This window comes from Myxine glutinosa, chromosome 9 (assembly GCF_964187855.1).
Source record: "Myxine glutinosa chromosome 9, kmMyxGlut1.1, whole genome shotgun sequence".
NCBI lineage: Eukaryota > Metazoa > Chordata > Myxini > Myxiniformes > Myxinidae > Myxine > Myxine glutinosa.
The window spans coordinates 132381626-132405841 of record NC_136269.1 but is presented as its reverse complement, the minus strand read 5'-3'; the positions used below and the strand labels follow the sequence as shown (position 1 = coordinate 132405841).

Genomic DNA, 24216 nt, shown 5'->3' with positions numbered 1-24216 from the left:
AACTTTGGTACAGGTATGTATAATGATGTAAAGATTAACTGATTAGAATTTGGGGTCAAGAGGTCAAAGTCTGTAATCGGTCTATAACTCGAGAACAGCTAAAGTGATCTAATTCAAGCTTGGTACAGGTATGTATAATGATGTAAAGATTAAATGATTAGATTTTGGGGTCCCAAGGTCAAAGGTCAGAGGTCATGTCAGGTAAAAATGTGATAACTTGTGAACAGCTCAAGGGATTTAAATTAAAATTTGCTACATGTATGTATAATAATGTAAAAATTAACTGATTAAATTTGGGGGTCAAGAAGTCAAAGGTCAACGGTCAGGTCAGGTAGAAATGTGATAACTTGAGAACAGCTGAATGGATTTTTAATCAAACTTGGCACAAGTATTTTAATGATGTAATAATGTGAGTGGAGGCATATCGGTCGACGTCGTGACGTCGGAGAATGTCGTTCTAGTTCTATCTGCATGTTGCCTGGTAGACTCGGGCACACAACTTTGTTCGGAGTTACTTTATCTGGAATAATTTTACTGTAGAGTCGAAAAAGGAAACTTTGGAACTTGAATCAGAACTTCACAAAACAGAGTAAGTGAAGACAAAACTGTGGCAAAGGCAAAAGTGGTGGTGGTGGCCCTAGGCCTAGAGCAAGGGAAGGGAACGCATTCCTTGGATCAAGATCACCCTCCATTAAAGCTAACACAATTTAAAAAAATTTAGCTTATTTCTTTACGAAACCATCTTTGGCGTCATCTCTGTTTGTTTTTTTTGGTTTTTTTTGTTTGTTTTTTTGTGTGCAAAATCGAGGCTCGTGTAAGAGCTAACATCAATGACAAAAAACAAACGGACACATAAGATGAAATAAAGGGAGCGGGAGACAAGATGGGGGAAGAAGGGGAAGCACACAAGTACAACATTTGACAGGAGGGACATCGGGAGATCTGTGGGAGGGAGAGGGCTTGGGCGGAGGAGGCGTGAGACGAGGGGGGGGGGGGGAAGAGGTTAAAAAAAAACGCATGGACACTTCCAGAGCTGTTCACCAGCAGTCATGTAATCCCAACCTTCTACAATATCACCGACCATTAACTTTGAACAGTGAGTTTGTAGCACTAATTATGATCAGGGAAACTTCGATTTACTTACAAACACATGTTGTATTTCCTCCCAAACCAACAGTAACATCTCCTCAGGAATTCTCCCCCGAGGATGGACCACCACACAGCCTCGTACAGGCTTTCCATAATGTGGTGGCCGTCACCGTCCTTCTCCATCTCAGATGGCACACCCCCTCAGCTCCCGTCAGTTCCGCTCCCCACTGAGCATGGCCAACTCTCCAGCTCTAACAAACTCCCTGTCTCCTTTGCTTAGAGTCACCCGTCCACAATGATTTTTGACTTCTTTCACAGCCTCTCTGAAAAATCCAGTGTTCACACTCGTCAGTAGCCGAGTTACAACCTCTGGACTTAAAGCACCAGCATTACAACTTGCACGTGGTTCCTGAAAGGGATTAGAATGAACACTGGCTGTTGACCTTCGGCTTCTGCGAAGGGCAGGGGCAGGCACATTCTGTAATTCCTGTATCTGAACGCACAGTTTGTGTGTCGATTTGCATCCCCCGTCCCTCCTCCACACCCTGTGTGCCCGTGGGTTCCCAAGATTCAAGGCCAACACCCTCTGTGGACTGACTCACCCTGGAAACGTCACCTCTTCCACAACAACAAAATCAGCATCAGGAGAATCCGACTGAGGCATGTCCTTGTAATTGACAGTAGGAGGGTTACTCCCTATATTCCGCTGATGAACAGTACCCCTTCTTGGTACTAGGATAGGTCCCACACAGGTCCTTACATTTCCCTGATACACTCTCCGGACTAGCCCCCCATGCACAGGTTCAACTGCACGAGTTGTACCCTGTATTTCAACCACTTGTTATCCTGTGAGGCCCCAAGCATCTTGGATTTTGGTCCTCCCCAACGGTCTGTTTACCATATAGACAAACTGACCCACACGCAGCGATGGACGGACAGTACAACTTGTCTTTCTAAGCAGGAATCCTTTCAGCTGCTTTCTTTTCAAAGTACTCTCTCACTTTGGCATGTGCTTCCCTAAAACACTCCTGGTGCATCACTAGCCAGTCATGTTTCTTATCCACCACTTCTGCCTGACATACCAAAGCATCAACAGGAAGATGTGGATTTACACGAAACAGCAGAAGGTCTGGTGAGCAAGCAGTGGTGGCATGGGGGGTCGCATTGTATACGTGGAGCAACTCAGGCTGATGGTTGCCGGCGGAGGGGGGGTTGACTCAGCCTGTCATCCTTCTGAGGTCGGCAAATTGAGTACCAGTTCATTGGTGTTGCAAGAGGCGACTAACAGGGTTGGCGGCAGGAAGGGCATCCGGCCATAAAACATTGCTTCAAAAAAGGGCACCATGGTGCCCCAAAAAGGGCAACCCCTACTCTGTGGGGGAAAATGGCCTCTTAAGATGTTCTTCATTAAATAAATCACTAAAGCTGCGATGTCCCCAGCAGGAACTCCCACAAGGTTCAGTCCATTCTTCGTCTGAAGACCTCACACGACCTGCGAACATCTCGACCCAAATATACGATTCACTTTTTGTGATACACATTTGTGTGATACACATTTGAGAGATTCAATTATACCTGCACCCTGGCAGGTGCTTTTGTTTCATTCCTATCGCCTCTTCATTCGAAATTGTTCGAGACCAAAGAGAAAATAAAATCCATCAAACTGCTCAGTAATAACCGCCAATGCAATAAGTGGTAGTTTGTATGCCTCGACGATATCCTTCATACCTGTAAGTTATAACTGACACGTTCATATTTGACAGTTATGAATGATCGTCCGGACGAGGCTCGAGAGGTAAAATAGGACATTTTGTGAGCAAAGCCATGACGGGTCACGAGTGCTCGTTAATCTAATGCGTCGTCTATGTGAGGGATCGAACTGCTGAGTCCAATCCAAACATCGATCGAGAATCTCGATGAACCGTTAATTATTCACCAACTCAACTGATTCGTAAACCGAGGGCATAAAAGGGAGATTTGGGTATAAAGGGGAATTCAGGGCAACAGGTTGTTGCCGTGCGGGAGTATTCACTTCTTGGACATTGTAGGTATATTTTTTATGTAATATAGTTATTATTGGAAACATGTTATCGTACGTGTGAAGTTGTTATTGTAAATATAGAGATGTTATTGTAAATGTAGGTATATTTTTATGTAAATATAGTTATTATTGGAAACATGTTATCGTACGTGTGAAGTTGTTATTGTAAATATAGAGATGTTATTGTAAATGTAGGTATATTTTTATGTAAATATAGTTATTATTGGAAACATGTTATAGTACGTGTGAAGTTGTTATTGTAAATATAGAGATGTTATTGTAAATGCAGGTATATTTTTATGTAAATATAGTTATTATTGGAAACATGTTATAGTACGTGTGAAGTTGTTATTGTAAATATAGAGATGTTATTGTAAATGCAGGTATATTTTTATGTAAATATAGTTATTATTGGAAACATGTTATAGTACGTGTGAAGTTGTTATTGTAAATATAGAGATGTTATTGTAAATGTAGGTATATTTTTATGTAAATATAGTTATTATTGGAAACATGTTATCGTACGTGTGAAGTTGTTATTGTAAATATAGAGATGTTATTGTAAATGTAGGTATATTTTTATGTAAATATAGTTATTATTGGAAACATGTTATCGTACGTGTGAAGTTGTTATTGTAAATATAGAGATGTTATTGGAAATGTAGGTATATTTTTATGCAAATATAGTTATTATTGGAAACATGTTATCGTACGTGTGAAGTTGTTATTGTAAATATAGAGATGTTATTGTAAATGTAGGTATATTTTTATGTAACTATAGTTATTATTGGAAACATGTTGCTGTTATCGTATTCTATAGACGTTATTGTACATGTGGAGTTGTTATTGTTAGTATAGAGATGTTATTGTAAATGTAGGCATTGTTGGAAATAAGTTGGTATTATTGTAAAGTTCAGATGTTGTTGCACATGTACTGGTGTTGTTGTGTATATATATATATATATATATATATATATATATATATATATATATATATATATATATATATATATATATATATATATATATATATATATGTATATACATATATATATGTATATATATATATATATATATATATATATATATATATATATATATATATATATATATATATATATATATATAGTAAATATGTTATTGTAAGTGTAGGTATTATTGTAAAATATGTTATTGTAAGTGCAGGCATTATTGTAAAATTTATGTTATTGTATCCATGTTAGTAGAAGTGTAGGTATTATTGCAAATATATGTTATTGTATGTGTAGGTATTATTTTAAATATATGTTATTGTAAGTATAGGTATTATTGTACTTATGCAGATGGCGGTAATATTGCAAATATACAGACTTGGCATTTAATATGGAATAATTTTTTTTTATTGACTTGGGTTTACTTTCTTAACTCAGTATATCAATCTGGTGAGTTTCTTTTACACTTTGGTGATTTATTTGTTAAAACAACCATGTCACTGATTGTCTGTCGCAGCAAGAAGTCAACAACAGGATTATATCACAGGTGGCGTGGCAAAATGTACGGACAGGTGCATTTGATGATTGGCTTCACAGTCGGGTATACAAGGGTTGTTGCGTTCTGTATTAGTGGAAAACAACTGCTGCACGTCTACAAAAGTTATTGCCGCTTCCTCTGGAGATGGTCCGTCAACTCGACAATGCTGTTTGTCATGGAGTGGTGGCTTTCCGAAATTACGGCATGAAACAGCGTGCTATTGCTCGGCAGTATGGCATCACTCAAGGTCAGGTGTCAAAGATCCTGAAACGAAATGCTCAGAGGGTTGTCCCTACTCCAATACCGAGGCCAGGACGTCCCCGCAGAACCACAAGGAGGGATGATCACCAGCTGCACCGGTTAGTCCGCAATGGCCGTACCAAGTCAGCTAATCGGCTTAGGGCTGAGTGGCAGCAACTGACAAATGTGCCTGTATCCAGAAGGCTAGTCAACCAGCGACTGGTTCAAGCAGGCTATCATGCCAGGCATCCCCTGAGAAAGCCACGCCTGACCAGACAACACCGCCAGCGCCGATTGCAGTGGGCCAGAGAGCACCGTCAATGGTAGCCAGGACACTGGAATCACGTGATCTTCAGTGACGAGTCTAGATTTCTGGTCTATCGTCAAGATGGCCACGTCCGAGTGCGCAGACAAGTGCATGAAGCCGACAACAAAGATTGTATAGTGCCAAGAGTCCAAGCTGGAGGTGGTGGGGTAACCGTTTGGGCTGCTTTTCATGCAGGGGGAAAAACTGACCTGGTTGTTCTGAATGGAAACCTGAACCAGTTCAAGTACAGGGCCATTCTGGAAGAAACATTGCTTCCATTTGCTCGTGCAGCCTTTCGAGGAAACTTTGTCTTCCAAGATGACAATGCATGGCCTCATCGTGCTCGCATGATCCAACACTTTCTTGCTGACCGTGGTGTGGAGCATATGGAGTGGCCTGCCATGTCCCCGGATATGAATCCGATAGAGAACTTGTGGGCAGAATTAACGCGTCAAATCGACCACTTGGACCAGCAGCCGACCTCTGTGCGTGAATTGCAGCAGGCTATTGTCACTGCATGGCAAGCGATTCCTGTCCAAACCTTGGCAAATCTCGTGAACAGCATGCCTCAACGTGTACGTGCTCTCCTGAATGCTCGTGGGGGTTACACGAAGTACTGAACTGTAATTTTACTGTCAATAATCCCAGTCGTAATTTCACTTTTGTTTTTGTTAAAAAAAAATTCGCTAATGTGCAAAATAAAGAGATACTTCTGCTGGAAAACGTACAGAAGTTTAACACAGTACTGTCCATGAATTGAGTTCGATATCAGTTTACATCACTTTCAAGGATCAATTTATTTGTTTCGAAATGTCAAATGTGGTTTTTGTTTCTTTTAAAGGTCACATTAACAAAATCTAGAATAATTTCAACATAATTCCAATGAATTTTTGGTTCTAAGACATCTTGAAAAGTAAGTTCACCCCCACAAAAAAAATATTCCATATTAAATGCCAAGTCTGTGTATATTATTATAAATGTAGGTGTTATTGTAAAATATATATGTTATTATAAGTGTCGGTATTATTGTAAAATATATATGGTATTGTAAATAGACATATTATTGTAAGTGTGGGCATTATTGTAAAATATGTTATTATAAATATACAGGTTATTATAAGTGTAGGTATTATTGTAAAGATATGTTATTGTAAGTTTAGGTATTATTGTACTTATGCAGATGTAACTATTATTGCAAATATATATGTTATTATAAGTGTAGGTATTATTGCAAATATATATGTTATTATAAGTGTAAGTATTATTGTAAAGATATGTTATTGTAAGTTTAGATATTATTGTACTTATGCAGATGGAGGTATTATTGCAAATATATATTGTTGTGGATATGAGGATTGTGTTTTTTTATTGTGTTTTTTTATTATTGCTTTATTCTGGACCCTCCTGCCTCCAGTCTGTGTATAAAGGTCAAAGGGCGTTCCCGTAGTTAATCCCATAAAACATACACGAAGGACACCATATATCCCTGTTCAGTAGTTATATCCTTATTATGTGTGTTAGTGTTAGGCTGTGTCTTCCATTCATTGACACTCCATTGCACTGCATTAAATAAAGTAGATCCCTCCGACATGGCATCTTCAAAGTGCCAGGTTTGCCAGGTTTGCTGCAATTGCCAACTGCATTTGGGTGGTTTTCTTTGTTCGCCATTGCTGCCCTTTGGCTGGGGCTAGCTCGAATCGCCCCAAAACCACCATTGGCCACGAGGTAAGGTCGGGGAAGGACACTGGAATGTCCTTCATTCTGTGTCTGTGAAAATTTGTGAAAAGCGTGTCTCCACCTCGTCATAGAGGGGAGGAGTGAACCAGCCCTTGCCGACCAACCCAGAACGAGGGGTTGGCTTTAGAGGGCGGAGAAAGAACGTTTGGGGGAGGTTCGCAAAAGGGTCAAGGGTGGGGCTTATATAACCCGAGGAAGACGCCCCCAGAGAGAGTGGAGGAGGGAGGAGATCAGAACACAGACAAGCCTGAAGAGAGTCCTGGAGTTTGTGAGAGAGGGAGAGAGAACCCGTCACGCCAGACCCCCCACCAGCAGCGTTGGCTCCACTAAGCAGCTCTGACCCATTACCCCGCGCACACGACAGGATCGGTGGCATCGGCGGCCGTCGAGGTCCAGCCCAACGTCCCGTGCGGGATCAAGCTCCAGCCAGCTCCGTGCCTTCCTCCCCCTCCAGCCACCCACCTCCTGTCATTCCTGCCTGCAATTTCCTCATTCGTGTACGTGAGTTTGTTCTGTTTGTCTTGTCCCTGGGTTAATTAAGACTGTAGGTAAGCTAGCATTGCACTGTGTCTCCTTGATTCCTTCTGTCTTTATTTTATTATCTTTCCTTCTTCCTTGGTTTCTTTGGTCCTGCACATAGTAATAAATGATATTCGTATTGCAAAACCTTTTTGTCTTCTTCTTCTCCTTCACATCCGTGTCGCTTTTGTCTTTTCCATATTGAATAATTGCGGCGCGATTTTGGCCAACATTCAGGAATTGGGTTAGTCGGGGTAACTGTTAGGGCCGCGGCGCCATCCGCTCGGCAAATTAACATCTTATCCGCGGTCCGTAACAATTGGTAGTCAGGAGTTGGGATTCGAACCTGGGACTAAATTTATTTAGCCCAAATTTTGGACACAATTGTACAATTGGCCGTAACAATTGGTGCCAGGAGCGAGAACGCACCTGAAGCGCTTCGTGCGCTCAAATTACGAGTGGGCCGAAATTTGTTTTGTAAAATCTTAAATTGAACATCGTGCCATGGATAGTCAAGGCGATCGGATGCAGGTGGGTGAGCTAGAAGAGGGGTTAGGGGTAACCCAGGACGAGAGGGAGGAAATGGAGGAGAGCAATGAGGAGGTGGTTGAGGAGGTATCAGGTGCACAAAATGGCGCTCTCGCGCACGTGGTATCAGACGCACAAAGTGGCAGCTCGCACGAGCGCGGGGTAGCCGCGCCCGCTGCGCAAATAGGGGGAATTGATGTGCGGGACCTCATGGCGCAGATTAATGCAGCCATACTAATGGCGAATATGGGGCTAGAAGCCAAAATGGGAGAAATGGGGGGCCAAATGGGAGCAATGAGGGACGAAGCGAGGGGTACCGGTGAACGGTTAGACAATAAATTTGAGGGGTTAGACAACGGGATAAAAGGGGTGAAAAATGGGTTAACGGGGGTGGAAGATAGAATGGCTGCCCAGGAGAATCAGATAGAGGAGGTGAAAAATGGTTTAAGGGGGCTAGAAGATAGGATGGAAGGTAAATTGTGGGAAGTAGGGGAGCAATCCGCCCGGGAAATCAAACGGATGGGGAACCAGATAGAGGAGGTGAAAATCGGGTTAGAAGGTAAATTGGATGCTCAGAGGGATGAATTGGGACAGATGAGGGTGGCATCTACAAAAGAGATGGAGGAGATGGGGGAGGAAATACGACGAGGTGTAAGCGAGGAGGTCTCGGGGGTACGCGAGGAGGTAAGGCGAGGTGAGAAGCGTATGGAGAAAGAGGTGAGGAATAATACGGCTAGGTTACAGGGGGGCATAGAGGACCTGACGCAGGAGGTGGAACAGCTGACGGTGGGACAGATGGAGTTAGTGGAGCAGGTACAAAGGAACACTGCGGTACTAGGAGGGTTAAAGGCGACACAAAAAGAACTAAAAGACGGCTTGATAGCGACGAAGAGGGAATGTCAGATGGTACGTGAGGGACTGACAACGAGGTTGGACGAGGTGACAGAAGTAATGGAGACAAAGGACCGGGAGGTGAGGACGCACATAGAAACGGTTAAGGTGGCGTTAGAGGAAGAGATAGAGGGGGCGCACCGGGAAATGAAGGAGGTAAAGGAAACATTAGAGGAGGTGGAAGAAGGGGTGATTGAAATTAAGAAGAGACGGAGGGAAACTAAGAGGGAGATAAAGGAGGAGGTGATGGAATATGTGCAAGGTCGGTGCTCAAATCGTGATGGTGTGCTCGCTGACCAAATAAAGAGTTTGCAGGTGGCGAAGGAGGTGCGGAGACGAGGTGCCAAGGTGAGTGGCGATATATTCGGAAATGTATATGATGTGAGGGGAGCTTCAGTCGGCTTGGGGGTTGCTTTGGATCCGGGTGTTCGTGAGAGGCCGTTGGTGAAGTGTGCGACAGGTACGGAGTACGAGAGAGGAGGTGTGCGAGAATGTCCGACTCTGGGGTGTGTGAGGAAACAGTGCGCGCCGAGGAGTGAGTGTGCTGTCGAGAGTGAGTTGGTCGTAGCGCGTGTGCGGGGGGGCACATGGAAGCGCGTAGTGGGGAGTGTTACAGGGGATGTAACGGAAGCATGCACACCTGTGGTGAGTGTTACAGAGGGTGTAACGGAAGAGTGTGCGCAAGAGGATGCACGAGAAAGGTGTGTAACGGACGGGTGCATGAGGAAAGAGTGCGCTGTCAAAAGTAAGGGTGAGTGCGCGACCGAGTGTGGAGGTGAGAGTAGTGAGAGTGACACGGAGCGTGAGTTGGTTGTGGCAGGTGAGAGAGGATGTACACCTGGAATGGAAGGATGCACACATGGAATGGTAGAGCGTGTGTGGGAATGCACACTGGAATTGGTAGTGAGGCACGTGGTTGGGTGTGCAAGTGAGAGCACACCTGTGGTTGTCACAGAGGAGGTGACCGAGGAGGGGGCGCGAAGAGGTGTGTTGGTGAGGTGTGCGAACGACGAGTGTGTGCAAAGGTGTGCGGTCAGGTGTGTGACCAAGTCTGTGAGCGAAAGAACGAGTGCAATAACGAAGTACGCGGGGTGTACGGGCGGCGTTGGAGCACCGAGCTCGGTGAGGGTGAAAGGGGTCGCGTATGCATGTGAGCATGCAGGTGAAGCATCGACGGTAACCGGGTTAGCGGTTAGAGCGACGTATAGCCGAATCGGGCCCTCGGGGCGCGCCGGGCAGCTTTGCGTGCCGCGGGGATCCGCGGCGGTTTCGAAAGAACCGCCGTGTGAGATCCACGCCGGGCCGCGCTTTGAACGGCCACGTCCGTGCTCCACTAAGCGGAGCGGGCGGCCCTGTAGGAAGGGTCGTCACGACAACCCTTTGTGGTTGAGGCGTTCCGGCAGGTCGAAATCGGGCCATTGGACGGCTCCGTGCCGAGATGGTGCGTGGGATCTCGGCCCTGGTAAGCCCCCGTCCCTGCACCGAATGCCGGACGCATCCAGCCGCCGGCACCAAGCAACCCGCATTCATTGCTCGGCTTTGCGAAGCCGAGCTTTGGAGATGAATTGGCGCACCGAGAGGCTCTAGTGAGTAGACGTGTGATGAGGATAGTGTTTTGGACCCGAAATTAGAAAAACAAAATTTGATGATTGGCAAAGGATTGGCAGAGTGATGATTGGTAATGGTAGAGTGATTGGTATTGATTGGCAAATTTTTAATTAGCTGGAATTTGGTGTGCAAAATTGGTAGTGGAAGATGCCCGATGTGGTGGGATGGCAACTCTGCCATCTCTCGCAACGGGGGCAAAGGAGCACTAGGTTATGGGGTTTATGGCAGTGAAAACTAGCCCGGGAGGGTTAGGATATAATGATAGGGATCTAGAGAAGATTGACAATAGGTAACGGTAAGGTTTAGGTAGTGACAATGATACCTGTAGTGGGGACGCAGGTAGATTAGTGTGGATGATAATGACGTGGTATGTGTTTAGTTTAAAGGGAAGACGGGGAGCACTAAGTTAGCAGGGCAACAGGTAGATTAGATGATGCCGTGTGTGAGGAACAGGTGTGATTGCACAGGTGTGCAACTGAACAGGTGTGTGGAGCAGTGTATGAGTGAGAGAAGGTGATTGTGCGTTGTGTTGACCAAATGGTCCAGGGACCAAGGAGGGTGCAGGTGGCACCAGGTGAGATTGCACAGGTGTGCAACTGCAGGTGTATGGAGAATGGTTGTGTGGAATATATGGAGTGTGGAGTATATGGAGTATTGGAATGGATGGTCGTGGAGTGAGTATGGTGGAAACTGTGGAGTGGAGTGGATGGTGCGAAGGTATGGATGGGGGAAAGGAGGATGGACCCCATCACGAATACCCGGGGAGAGTAGTGTAAGTGTTAGGTAGAGGGTCCAGGTAAATTGTGGTTGGATATTGGCATCTGTGGTGCGGGTAGTTGCACAGGAGTGTAGTGATGGGTGCATTAGTGTTGTGGAAATGGCTGGGCGTGTAGCCTGTTAGTGTGTGTAGTTGGTTGGGCACTCCACCACTGTGAGGATGTCGGCCAGGTGAGGCCGCAGGTGGGCTCTGGGAGCCGGCAGAGTTGTTGTGGATGGGGCCCGAGGATCCGGAGGACGGACCCGGGTAGCCCAGTGCCAGAGGGCACCGAGGGGTGACAGAGCCAGGAGGGGCCTTCCCCAATTAGATAGGTTAGGGTGAGGAGTTAGGTAAGCTCGGGTGGCAACTGCAATGGTGGAGGTGTGCAGGTGGGTAGGCCTGCTGGGAGAGCTACACGCCCCAGTCCTGAAATTGTGCAAGGGCACAGGGAGTTGCATCGGGGGAGTGAGACCCCAAATTGAGAAGCACCACAGTTTGGTCAATGGGAATTGGTTTTTAGAACCCATCATGTAAGTTGGCCAATGGATTGGCAGGGAAAGACCCCGGGTAGTGTAAAGTGTATTAAAGTCATTTAGAAAATAGTTAGGATGGAGATCTCCTCGCACCATCTACATCCACTCACCTGGGATGACGTACCTCCACACCATGCCAGGTTGTTTTTATTATTTTTATTGTGCAAATGTTTGGAATGTGAGATGCATCATGACGTGGGTGTGACATCGTGCTTGAAGTTCCATCTCTTCCTCCTTATGAGGATTGATGATGAATTGAGTGATGGCAAATTTTGGTTAGACGGATTGTGGTGACGAATTTGGTATAGAAGAGATATGGGGAGACGTGACAGTAGTGACGAATTTGTAAAGGTGTAGATTTTGTAAATATGGGGTAAGGGCAAGGGTAGAGTAGGTGACAGGGGGGGTGACGTACGGTAGGGACGAGCTTTTCTCCGCCCCGTCTCCATACGCACCTTGCCTTGCATTGCCTGTATTGATGTGTACCCTTGAGTCCTTACCCCTCGCTCATCTGTCTTTTCCTCCCTTTGTCTCCCACATGAGGACTGTGCGCCACTGGGCGCCGAGGGGAGCGTGCGGGAGTCCGCCATTGTGCGCCCGGAACTCCCAGAACCAGCTGTCTGCATCGATGCACCACATTATGGACCACATGTCTGTGGCTGAGCACCACTTATGGACCCCATGGGTTGGGGCATGGCCCCTCTGCTGGAACCGGCCATGAAGGCCCGAGATCTTGCTGGCGGACCTTGGTCACAGGGCACCTATGCCCCACAGGTGAACCACACTAGTCGGCCCTGTGGGCCATAAATAAATAAAAATGGACACGTTGGGTGCATTTTATTATTGCAAATAGGCCGCCAGCAAAGAAGATGACAACCTGGAAGATAGCAATAGCCAGCAGAGGGAGCCGAAGAGCAAGAGACCACCAGCAGGGTTTGTTTGGTTATTTTTATTGAGAATTGTAGTGACTATGCACCGATTGGTGCTTGAGGGTGCTTTGGTGCGTTTTTGGGTGCTTTCCTGGTGCATCGATGCAGGGCAGACTGTCTCCCCCCCCCCCCCCCCCCCAAAGAACGATCACAGGTCCTGGGTTGCGTTTTGTAAATAAAGTAGTCATTGTAAATAATGCGCCCCCACCGTAAATGTATAGTTTGAAGACAATTCCGCAATTCGGTTAGCTGTGGGCGTGAGTCTGTTAGGTAGGGTGCAATGGAGCAGCGGGACATATTTATTTATGTTTTTAAACTGTCACACTCAGGATCAGGTTAAATGTAGAGGGAACTACACCTACGTACCACACTAAAAGTTAAGAGGCCCGGGAGGTGCCTAAGAGGAGGAGGGTGCAGTGTTGTGGATATGAGGATTGTGTTTTTTTATTGCGTTTTTTAAATTATTGCTTTATTCTGGACCCTCCTGCCTCCAGTCTGTGTATAAAGGTCAAAGGGCGTTCCCGTAGTTAATTCCATAAAACATACACGAAGGACACCATATATCCCTGTTCAGTAGTTATATCCTTATTATGTGTATTAGTGTAAGGCTGTGTCTTCCATTAATTGACACTCCATTGCACTGCATTAAATAAAGTTGATCCCTCCGACATGGCATCTTCAAAGTGCCAGGTTTGCCAGGTTTGCTGCAATTGCCAACTGCATTTGGGTGGTTTTCTTCGTTCGCCATTGCTGCCCTTTGGCTGGGGCGAGCTCGAATCGCCCCAAAACCACCATTGGCCACGAGGTAAGGTCGGGGAAGAAGGGCATGTCTCCACCTCGTCATAGAGGGGAGGAGTGAACCAGCCCTTGCCGACCAACCCAGAACGAGGGGTTGGCTTTCGAGGGCGGAGAAAGAACGTTTGGGGGAGGTTCGCAAAAGGGTCAAGGGTGGGGCTTATATAACCCGAGGAAGACGCCCCCAGAGAGAGTGGAGGAGGGAGGAGATCAGAACACAGACAAGCCTGAAGAGAGTCCTGGAGTTTGTGAGAGAGGGAGAGAGAACCCGTCACGCCAGACCCTCCACCTGCAGCGTTGGCTCCACCAAGCAGCTCCGACCCGTTACCCCGTGCACACGACAGGATCGGTGGCATCGGCGGCCGTCGAGGTCCAGCCCGACGTCCCGTGCGGGATCAAGCTCCAGCCAGCTCCGTGCCTTCCTCCCCCTCCAGCCACCCACCTCCTGTCATTCCTGCCTGCAATTTCCTCATTCGTGTACGTGAGTTTGTTCTGTTTGTCTTGTCCCTGGGTTAATTAAGACTGTAGGTAAGCTAGCATTGCACTGTGTCTCCTTGATTCCTTCTGTCTTTATTTTATTATCTTTCCTTCTTCCTTGGTTTCTTTGGTCCTGTACATAGTAATAAATTATATTCGTATTGCAAAACCTTTTTGTCTTCTTCTTCTCCTTCACATCCGTGTCGCTTTTGTCTTTTCCATATTGAATATCTGTGGCGCGATTTTGGCCAACGTTCAGGAATCGGGTTAGTCGGGGTAACTGTTAGGGCCGTGGCGCCATCCGCTCGGCAAATTAACATCTTATCCGCGGTCCGTAACAATATGTTATTATAAGTGGAAGTATAATTGTAAAGATATGTTTTTGTAAGTTTAGGTATTATTGGACTTATGCAGATGTAGGTATTATTGCAAATATATATGTTATTATAAGTGTAAGTACCGGTGTGTACCCCGGTTTAGAATAGGTACACCGTATCCCTACGTGTCGTAAGAGGCGACTAAAAGGGTTGGCGTCAGGAAGGGCATCCAGCCATAAAAACATTGCCTCAAAAAGAGAACCATGACAATTTCAACTACATATGGGCAGGGTACAGCCCGAAGTACCCCGTGGGGGACCCCACTCCCTCTCGTCAAAACTCAAGGTGGGGAACCCGATCGAAGCAAGGGTGGAAATCATTCCATTTATGATGACGAAACGTCTGATGCCCGAAGTGGAGATCGGTTTTAGAGGTTTGGGACATGGAATGTAGGGACAATGACCAGGAGATCAGGAGAAGTGGTGGAAGTATTGGTCAGAAAAAGAGTGGACATATGTTGTGTGCAAGAGACGAGATGGAAGGGAAGTGGTGTGAGAATGGTGAAGGGTAGGCAGGGACAGAAATACAAGTTTATGTGGCAATGGTGCCCAGAAGGCGTGAATGGTGTTGGTGTCCTGTTTTCTGAGGAGTTTGTAGACAGTGTGGTGAGTGTGACTAGAGTGAGTGAAAGGTTGATGGTGAAAATGATGATTGGAAAGCTCTTGGTGAACGTCATCTCGGGATATGCTCCGCAGGTTGGTCAGAGCGATGAAGAGAAGGACAGGTTCTGGTGTGCTATCGAGAGGCTGATGGAAAACGTTAAAGAAGAGGAAGTTGTTGTGGTAGGAGGAGACCTAAATTGACATGTGGGAAGGAGTATGGACGGTTTTTAGGGAGTTCATGGGGGTTACGGATATGGTGTGAGAAATGGAGAAGGTGAAAGGATTTTGGAGTTTGCTGATGGAGCTGATTTGTTGATTTGTAATACTCAGTTCCAGAAAGAGGATAATAAGCTTGTTACATACACGTCAGGTGGGTCGACGACAACCGTTGACTACCTGATGGTGCGTAGGCGAGATAGGGGGCACCTCCGGGACACAAAGGTGATCCCGGGGGAGGAGGCTGTTTCACAGCACCACTTGGTTGTCGGCGACATAAGGGTGAAAGGTGCGAGGAGAGCTCGGCGGGTGAAGTACCAACCGAGAATGAAGGTGTGGAGCTTGAAAGAGGTGACAGTGAGGGAGGCATTAAAAGAGAGGCTGAGTAGGGTAGAGGATGATGTGGTTGAAATTGAACGTCGTTGGATGTCAATGAAAGATAGTCTGTTGGGAGCCGTTGGTGAGGTATGTGGATGGACAAAAGGACCACCGAGGCACTCGGAAACATGGTGGTGGGATGATGAAGTTGGAAAGAAGATTGGCGAGAAGAGGCAGAAGTTAAAGGAGTGGCAGAAGGCGAAGGGTATGGGGGCAGAAAAGGCAGAGCATGAAAGTTATAAGGCAGCCAAGAAGGCTGCAAAGAAAGAGGTCGCAAAGGCGCAGGAGGCATGCAGGAAAATGTTCGGAGAACGCTTGAATTTGGAAGAGGGTCAGAGAGCGGTATTCAGGATTGCAAAGCACATAGCGAAAGAGAGGTGTGATGTGATGGGGGTGAGTTGCTTGAAGGATGAAGTGGGACAAATCGTTGAGGACCCAGATGGAATTAAAGGAAGATGGAAGAGATATATAGAAAAACTGTTGAATGCAGAGAATGAATGGGATGGCAACATAGAGAGTAACCCAGTTTTAGGACCGGCAGAGAAGATAACTGAGAAGGAAGTTGAGGAAGCGATAAAAGCAATGAAGAGTAGAAAAGAGGGAGGGCCGACGGGAGTTGTGGGAGATATGTTGAAGGCAGCGGGAAATTGGGGTGTGAAGAGAATGACAGAGATCTGCAATCTGGTGGTGAAAGAAGGCCGCATCCCAGTGGATTGGGAACTGAGTACCCTCGTCCCTCTATACAAGGGGAAAGGTGACCCTCTGGACTGTGGCTCGTATCAAGCGATAAAGTTATTGGAGCGTGGAATGAAGGTATTGGAAAGGGTGTTGGAGAGGAGGGTAAGGAAGAAAGTGAAGATTGACGAAATGCAGTTTGGATTTACGCCAGGAAGAGGAACGACAGACGTGCTTTTTATTGTGAGGCAGTTGCAGGAGAAGTACATGGAGAAGAGGAAGAAGTTGTTTCTTGGGTTTGTTGATCTGGAGAAAGCATTCGATAAGGTTCCACGTGAAGTAGTGACATGGGCATTGAGGAAGTTAGGAGTGGAGGAATGGTTGATCAGAGTAGTGATGGCAATGTACAAAAGAGCACGCACAGCTGTAAGGACGAAGGACGGGAACAGTGGTGAGTTTGAGGTGAAGGTGGAAGTGCATCAGGGGTCGGTACTAAGTCGACTACTATTTGTAGCTGTGATGGAGGTGCTGGCTCGGAACGTAAAGGAGGGTTTACCGTGGGAGTTGTTGTATGCAGATGATCTGGTGTCAATTGCATAAAGTATGGATGGACTGAAGGAGAAGATGAACAAGTGGAAGGAATGTATGGAGACAAAAGGTCTGAAGGTGAATATCGGAAAGACGAAGGTGATGGCAAGTGGTAAAGCATGTGGTGAGGTGGAAAGAATTGGGAAGTGGCCGTGTGCTGTGTGCAGGAAGGGTGTCGGAGTGAATTCCATTCAATGTACAATGTGCGCTGAGTGGGTTAATCAAAAATGTCGTGGTCTGAGAGGGTCATTAACCAGTGTGGCAGCTACATTCAAGTGTAAGGTGTGCACAGATGGAGCTGCAGATGGAGGAAATGTTGAGTTGGATCTTGGAGACGGTATGAAGCTAGAAGGTGTGAAAACATTTTGTTACCTATGAGACATGCTGAATGGAGAAGGTGGATCAGACTCGGCAACGGTTGCTCGAGTGAGATGTGCATGGAAGAAGTTTCGGGAACTGAGTGGCGTGCTGATGAGGAGGGGAGTGTCACTGAAGCTGAAGGGAAAGGTGTATGCTGCATGTGTGAGAAGTGTTATGATTTATGGGAGCGAGACATGGGTAATGAACGTAGAGCAGCAACGAAGGCTGGAAAGGGTGGAAATGCGAATGGTTCAGTGGATGTGTGGAGTATCGTTGAGAGAGAGCAAGACCAATGATGAATTGCGAAAGATGATGGGAATAGAGCCTGTGATGGATGCTGTGAAGAGAAACAGGTTGAGATGGTTTGGTCATGTGTTGAGGAAGGATGAAAGTGACTGGTTGAGAAGAGTGATGGAAATGAATGTCGAAGGAAGTAGAGGACGGGGAAGACCGAGAAAGACTTGGCTAATGATGGTGGAAGAAGAAATGCGGGCAAGGGGGTTAACAAGGGGAGATGCAGAAAATAGGGCAAAATGGAGAAGATTGTCATGGGGACCGCAAGGCTAACCCCCGCTCTAGCAGGGAAAATGGCCTTAAAATGCCTGTTGTTGTATTATAAGTGTAAGTATTATTGTAAATATATGTTATTGTAAATATACATGTTATTGTAAGTGTAGGTATTGTTGTAAAAGATATATGTTATTGTAAGTGCAGGTATTATTATACAATATTATGTTATTGTAAGTGTAGTTAGTATTGTACATATATGTTATTGTAAGTGTAGGTATTATTATAAAATACATGTTATTGTAAGTGTAGTTATTATTGTACATATACAGGTGTTATTAGAAGTGTTGTATTATTGTAAATATATGTTATTAGTGTAAATATATATGTTCTTGTTAATGTAGGTATTATTTTAAATATATGAATGTAAAGATTCTCGGTTGGGTCCCCGTGCCCAATGTCATGTTACCTTGCTGATTGAAATCTGTGCTTGGGCGAGTCACGCACCACATGGGACATGACACATGGAACACATGGAACCACATGGAACATGGGACAAATCTTGTAGTCTGGCCGAGCAACCAGTGTTCGTGTGTCACCAAACTCTGAGCGGTTCACGACCGTGCCAATCTCTATCTCAAAAACATTTCTGGCCTAGCCACCAGATGGTACCATCATGAGTAAGCAGGATGAGTTAAAATCAAGGCAGGTGCAACAAATGCAGTTGTGTGATATAAACGAAGAAGAACATATACATACAATTATTGGAGTGACAGCGGCAATGTCCAGTGCTGATATAGCAAAGAGGGTGAAGAGTCACAGGCTTGTGGGGCAGGCAAGCGAGGCATGGTGCCGGCAATATATATAAATATATGGGCGGAGGTTAAGTTTTCACCCCTGACTATCTGTCTGTCTGTGCCGCGTGAATCTGTCTGGGTCACGATATATAGTATGCACGTTATTATTGCAAACAGGATGTCTCAAAAAGTTATGGACTGATTCGGACAAAACCTGGTGCACTGGTTCAGTTTATGATGAGGACTAATCAATTCGTTTTTGGTGAATACTCGAATCCGGATTTGGATTCGATAATTTTTTTAAATGCCAATGTGATTCTTCACCAATGAGAGATAGAGCCAAACTGATATATAGCATGATATCGCAAAAGTTGTGGACGATTTCAGACGAAGCCCGGTGGATGTATTGTGTCGATGACAAGAACAAGCTGATTCGATTTTGGTTGAGGTCTCGATCCAGATCCGGCCCATCAGTAAGATACAAAACGTAAACTGTTCAGCCTGCGGAGGTTTGCTCTCCATCGAGTGCCATTCTAGTTTTAAATGTATTACAGCTAGTACTGTAAATGTGTCAGTGTTATTGTAAATGTATAGGTAACGTAAATTTTCAAAAAGTGCAATCTTGAATTATTGCAGACTTTTTTGCAGTGATTGTTGAAAAGGTTTTATCGTTAATTGGTAGGTCTATAACAAAATGCATGGATTGTCAATGATAATATAATTTGCAACATGGTCCATGGACACCACAAGGTGAGGAGTTACTTTACTTTTTCCTGCATTGTTTCCCACAGTACATAAAATATCAGCACAGAGTCATGGGGACTCTCCATCTGCTGTGCCTCCTCTTCCTCATGTCCAATGTGCATGGGTCAGGCCCAAAGAACAGGCATCCTCATGATTGCCAGTGGACTGAGCAGGGGATACCTCAAAACTCCTCTGGTGAGAGCGAATCAATTGAAATGGATCGCAAATCTGAAAGCCTTGAGGAACAACCAACCCTTGCACCGGATGATGATGATATCGTGCCTGCATCGTACAAACTGGTCGAAATCCCCGACGCGAATGCGTGTCCTCAGGACATGAGCTGCCAACCACGGCGCTCCTCCCGCATAAAGCTCTTGACATCGGCCATCTCAATGTTTGGATTCGATCTCTACAAACAGATGCGTCGTGACAAGAGCGACCGTGGAAATGTTTTCTTCTCACCCGTGAACCTGCACACAGCACTGGCCGCGCTGTCCGTTGGAGCAAAAGGCAACAGCCTGAAACAAATCAATGCAAAACTAGACAACTGCGGATGGTTTAGAGGGCGCCTGATATTTGCACGAAGGAACCGGGCTCTCTTTCACCGGCTCTACCGCAAGCTAAACATCCTGCTTTACCACAAGCGGAAGGGTTACCAACTCTCCTCCAGTAATTGGGTTTTTTCAAAGCCTGGGTTAAAGATTCAGAAACGCTTTGTGGGCGTATCATCCCGGATATTCCGCTCCAAAATCGAAGAGGTGGACTTCACCAAGCGTGAGGAGGCCAAGCAACTTATGAACGACATGGTGAAAGAACACACAAATGGTACATTCCCAGCAGTGATCTCAGAGGTGGACCCGGAAGATGTTTTGCTACTTATCAACACCATATACTTCCAAGGTATGAGCTTTGTTCCACTTAACTCAACAAACTCCTCATGGTCTTTCTGTCTTCCACAGACTCCTCTCCGGCCTTGCTCCCCCAGCTCTATCTGTGCTCTGTCCCCCAAATATTCCTACAGGCCACACAGGATCTGCCAGCAACCCTCTTCTGGTGAAATTGCCAAAATCAAGACTCTGCTCACCTTCACTCTTTCATTCGTCTTTACTCCCACCTCTGGAACAAACTCCCTCACTCTCTTCAATCCCACTCCTCCCTCCAGGTCTTTAAAACAGCTGTTCACCACCATCTCTTATCTTCCCCCATCCAAAACCTTGATCTTTTCTACCCCCGCTAATTCACCCCAGATCCACTTTCTTTTTTTAAAATCCTCGACTTCTTTCTTTCCTGGAAGTTCTAGAAGTGTCCATGTGTTGTATACTTCCCCCCCCCCCCCCCCATTCCCGCCTTCCCATGCCTCCTTCCCCCAAGCCCTCTCCCTCCCACAGATCTTCCGATGTCCCTGTTCTCTGCTGTTGTACTTGTGTGCTTCGCTCTCTCTCCCCATCTTATCTCCCGCTCCCTTTATTGTATGTGTTGTGTGTCCGTTTTTTTTTTGTGATTGGTGTTAGCTCTTACACGAGCCTCGATCTTGTATACAAAAAAAAAGAAAAAAAGTCTTCTCTCTCGAATAATCAATCACTCAGGCCTTTATTGCCAATAAATGCGAGTCATTGTGAAGTCTCTCAGTGACCGTGTTCAAGTAATCAGAGACTCTCAGTGGAGTTTTGGATAAATCAAGTACAGGCCAAAGTCACGAGGAGACACATGTACTTTCACCTGCATAATACAAGACGATGGACAAATCAACATGTATGGCATGTAGGATTTGATCCCGAGATTCCAGTAGCATGAGCTATTGTACCTTGATGTTAATGCTAAAAAGAACAATCCATGTTTGGAATAAAAAGTAATCTGCTTACGAAACCTAATCTTCGGTCTGTGTAGCCGCTAATTGCTGAAGAAGTGCGAGGGAGCTTTTCGTGGAGAATTCTTGTGTATCGGAAATCTGGGCAATAACTGCTGGTTTGACCGACACCGCAAAGTAGATATTGGCAATAAACTCAAAAAATAAAGTCGAACAACCCATGATTAAAAATATCATTTATTTGTAATCACAAGGCGAGAAAAATATTTTTCGAGGCAAAAAACAGAAGTAAAACAAATTTCAACTTTTCAATGATTTTTCTCCAGGGAGCCCAGGGTGGGGGAACCGAAAGTCGAAGGAGCTCATGGTTCAAAAGGTTTAAAAAAAAACCCCACTGGTGATCCTACTATCTATACTATAATAGGGATGTTTGTCTGTCTGTGTCGCCATTTTTCTCAGAGATGGCCAAATACTTCTTCATCAAACGTTCAGAGGTTCATCAGTGAGTGCCGGACTGTTTTAGACAAAACAATATTTTTTGGAAAAAAAGTTGTATTTTTTAAATAATTGCTCTGTAGTGCCTAAATATTTGTAGCTATGTGCAAGGGTTTATTCAATGGTCCCCGACAACATTTCTTCGTGGGAGTAGGGAAGTGTTTTAGTCCCACACAAAAAAAATCGAAAAAACAAACAAACATTTGATTTCTTCAAAATACCAAATGAAGATTAGAATATCACTGAACAACGCCAGGTACCTCTGTTAGGATTAAATAAGGCAATTACCTGTATGTGTGTACATCTGAAAATCATAGAAAAAAACATGGCTGCGCCAATGTCCATCAAATCTTGTATACGTGTTGATATACATACTTGCTTACTTGTACATATTTGTATACATACTTGCATCATGATATACATACTTGCATATTGCATACTTGTATACATACTTGCATACTTGTATACATACTTGTATACATATTTGCATCGTGATATACATACTTGCATCTTGCATACTTGTACATACTTGTATACATACTTGCATCTTGCATACTTGTATACATACCGGCATCGTGATATACATACTTGCATACTTACCAGGGTGAAATCATGGGCACACAAACAAGAATCCTCCTCCCCTGCGAGGGGTGGGGGAAGAAGATGACTTACAATTTTTGCCTGTACATGTGACACAGTGCAAATGGTTTACTGAGCCCTGCTGCAGACAGAGGGGATTATTAGCCCCACCTCACCCACTATCCCCCCTCTCTCCTCTCGGCTTCTCCCGGAGGGAGTCTGTGTTTCTCATGGAATTAAATGCTGAAAATGTTCCTTCCAATGTTATCTGTAATGTGCGTTAACTTTCCTTGACCAACCCACTAAAGGTCGATGGCAGAAAGGATTCGATGCACAAGATACGGAAATGAGGCGATTCTGGCTGAACAGCCGGGAGCCTATACAGGTGGCCACCATGGAGCAGGAGGCGAAGCATTATTACGCCTTCGACAGGGAGATGCACTGCACACTCCTGCACCTACACTACCAAGGTGCTGCCAGTATGTTCATCATCATGCCAGATCGCACGGAGGATCTGGAAAAACTGGAGGAAGCATTGTCCACGGAGAAGCTGCACGAGTGGAGGACGATGATGACATTCGGGTAACCAATACTTTTGATGATCGGTGTAAAAACGCAGCACAAGGGTCTCGGTATGTGCAATTGCATAATTCATTTCAGCTTTAATTTTTTGCACGTCAGAGTTAGAGCAGAGATATAATAAAATTAACTTTTTTTTTTTTGTATACAAGATCGAGGCTCGTGAAAGAGCCAACATTAATCACACAAAAAATCAACCAGACACATAAAACACAAAATAAGGGGAGCGGTAGACGAGATGGGGACAGAGGGGGAAGCACACAAACACAACATTTGAGAGCAGGGACATCGAGAGAGATGTGGGAGGGGGAGGGCTTGGGGGGAGGTTGGAGAGGTATAAAACATATGGACACTGCTAGGGGTTCCAGGAAAGAAGTTGGTATTTCAAAAAAGTGTGCCTGGGGTGAATTAACAGGGGTAGAAAAGATCAAGGTTTTGGATGGGGGAAGATAAGAGATGGTGGTGAACAGCTGTTTTAAAGACCTGGAGGGTGGAGTGGGATTGAAGGGAGTGGGGGAGTTTGTTCCAGAGGCGGGAGAAAAGAGGAATGAAGGACTGAAGGTGAGCAGAGAGTCTTGATTTTGGCAGTTTAACCATAAGAGGTTTGCTGGCAGATCTTGTGCGACCTGTAGGAATATTTGGGGGACAGAGCACAGAGAGAGCTGGGGGAACAAGGCCGGAGAGGAGTCGGTAGAAGACAGAAAGACCACCAACCTGCCTGCGGTGAGTGAGTGAAAGGCCCTCGGAGTTAGCTTCATCGCAGGAGATTCCAATGATTCTGAAAGCTTTGGTTTCAACAGCGTGAAAAACACGAGTTTGTAGATGGAAGTGTTGTTGCTCAAAGCTTCTCCGAAGGTTGAAATGTTTGGAGCCAGATTGACAACTGCACAGAAGCATGATTGTTTTGTGTACTTTCATTTATTCAGTCCTATGCATCCGCCATATCTTCTCCTATTTTCCAACTGGATTCTGCTCCTTCTCTCACTTTGGCTCATCATGGAAAGTTGTCAACATTACTGATATCCACAAGAAGGGTTCCAACAGGCTTTCAACTCCAGATTGGACAACCTTTTCCATTATCATCATCATGATGATGCACTGTGCTCTAAGTGGAATGTCAGCGCTGTCAAATCAGTTTCCTGGCTCGGGATGCAATCCTGGACAAGTCGCCACTCGGACGCAGGATACTCGACAGAGGGTGGCAGGAAATATGTAATTTGTTTCGGGTGCTGACGATAGCTCACCTACTCTTCATGAAGAACTCCATGAGATCTTTAACGTCCACCAACTAATGCTGGTAGGCAGAATGCCCAGTTTAATGTCCATCTGAGTGACGGCACATATATTGATGCCTCGTCCTTTCTGTGAAGCACCAGGATGACATTTTGTAGCTAGACCGGTATTCAAACCCAGGCGAGACAGATCCGAGGCGAGTGTGCCATCCTACCAGCCCGGGCAATGTTGTGGCATCCGCTTACAAACCAAGTTGAAAGTCTGTAAAGCCGTATTCATCCCATCACTGCTCTATGCATGTGAGCCTTGGACAACATAC

The 24216-nt window shown here is 45.4% G+C and overlaps 1 protein-coding gene and 1 long non-coding RNA gene across 4 annotated transcripts in view; one reads left to right on the top strand and one right to left on the bottom strand.

Annotated features, from left to right (window-relative positions):
• Positions 1-1031: 1031 nt before the first annotated feature.
• Positions 1032-2955, bottom strand: LOC144893675 (uncharacterized). The gene is made up of 2 exons (XR_013624614.1): positions 2818-2955; positions 1032-2581 (listed from the first exon to the last, which is right to left on the bottom strand). It is a non-coding gene; the product is annotated as an uncharacterized LOC144893675 (long non-coding RNA).
• LOC137434911 (alpha-1-antitrypsin homolog) overlaps positions 2880-24216 on the top strand; it is a 49762-nt gene continuing 28425 nt past the window's right edge. The window contains exons 1-3 of one of the 3 annotated variants that reach the window (XM_068128126.2): positions 2880-3137; positions 19252-20104; positions 22394-22667. In XM_068128126.2, coding sequence (XP_067984227.2) covers positions 19276-20104; positions 22394-22667 — 1103 coding nt within the window. In that variant the 5' untranslated portion in view covers positions 2880-3137; positions 19252-19275. Of the gene's footprint in view, positions 3138-12437; positions 12534-19251; positions 20105-22393; positions 22668-24216 lie in introns of those variants that run through there. The other 2 variants (XM_068128127.2, XM_068128125.2) reach the window with 2 other exon arrangements.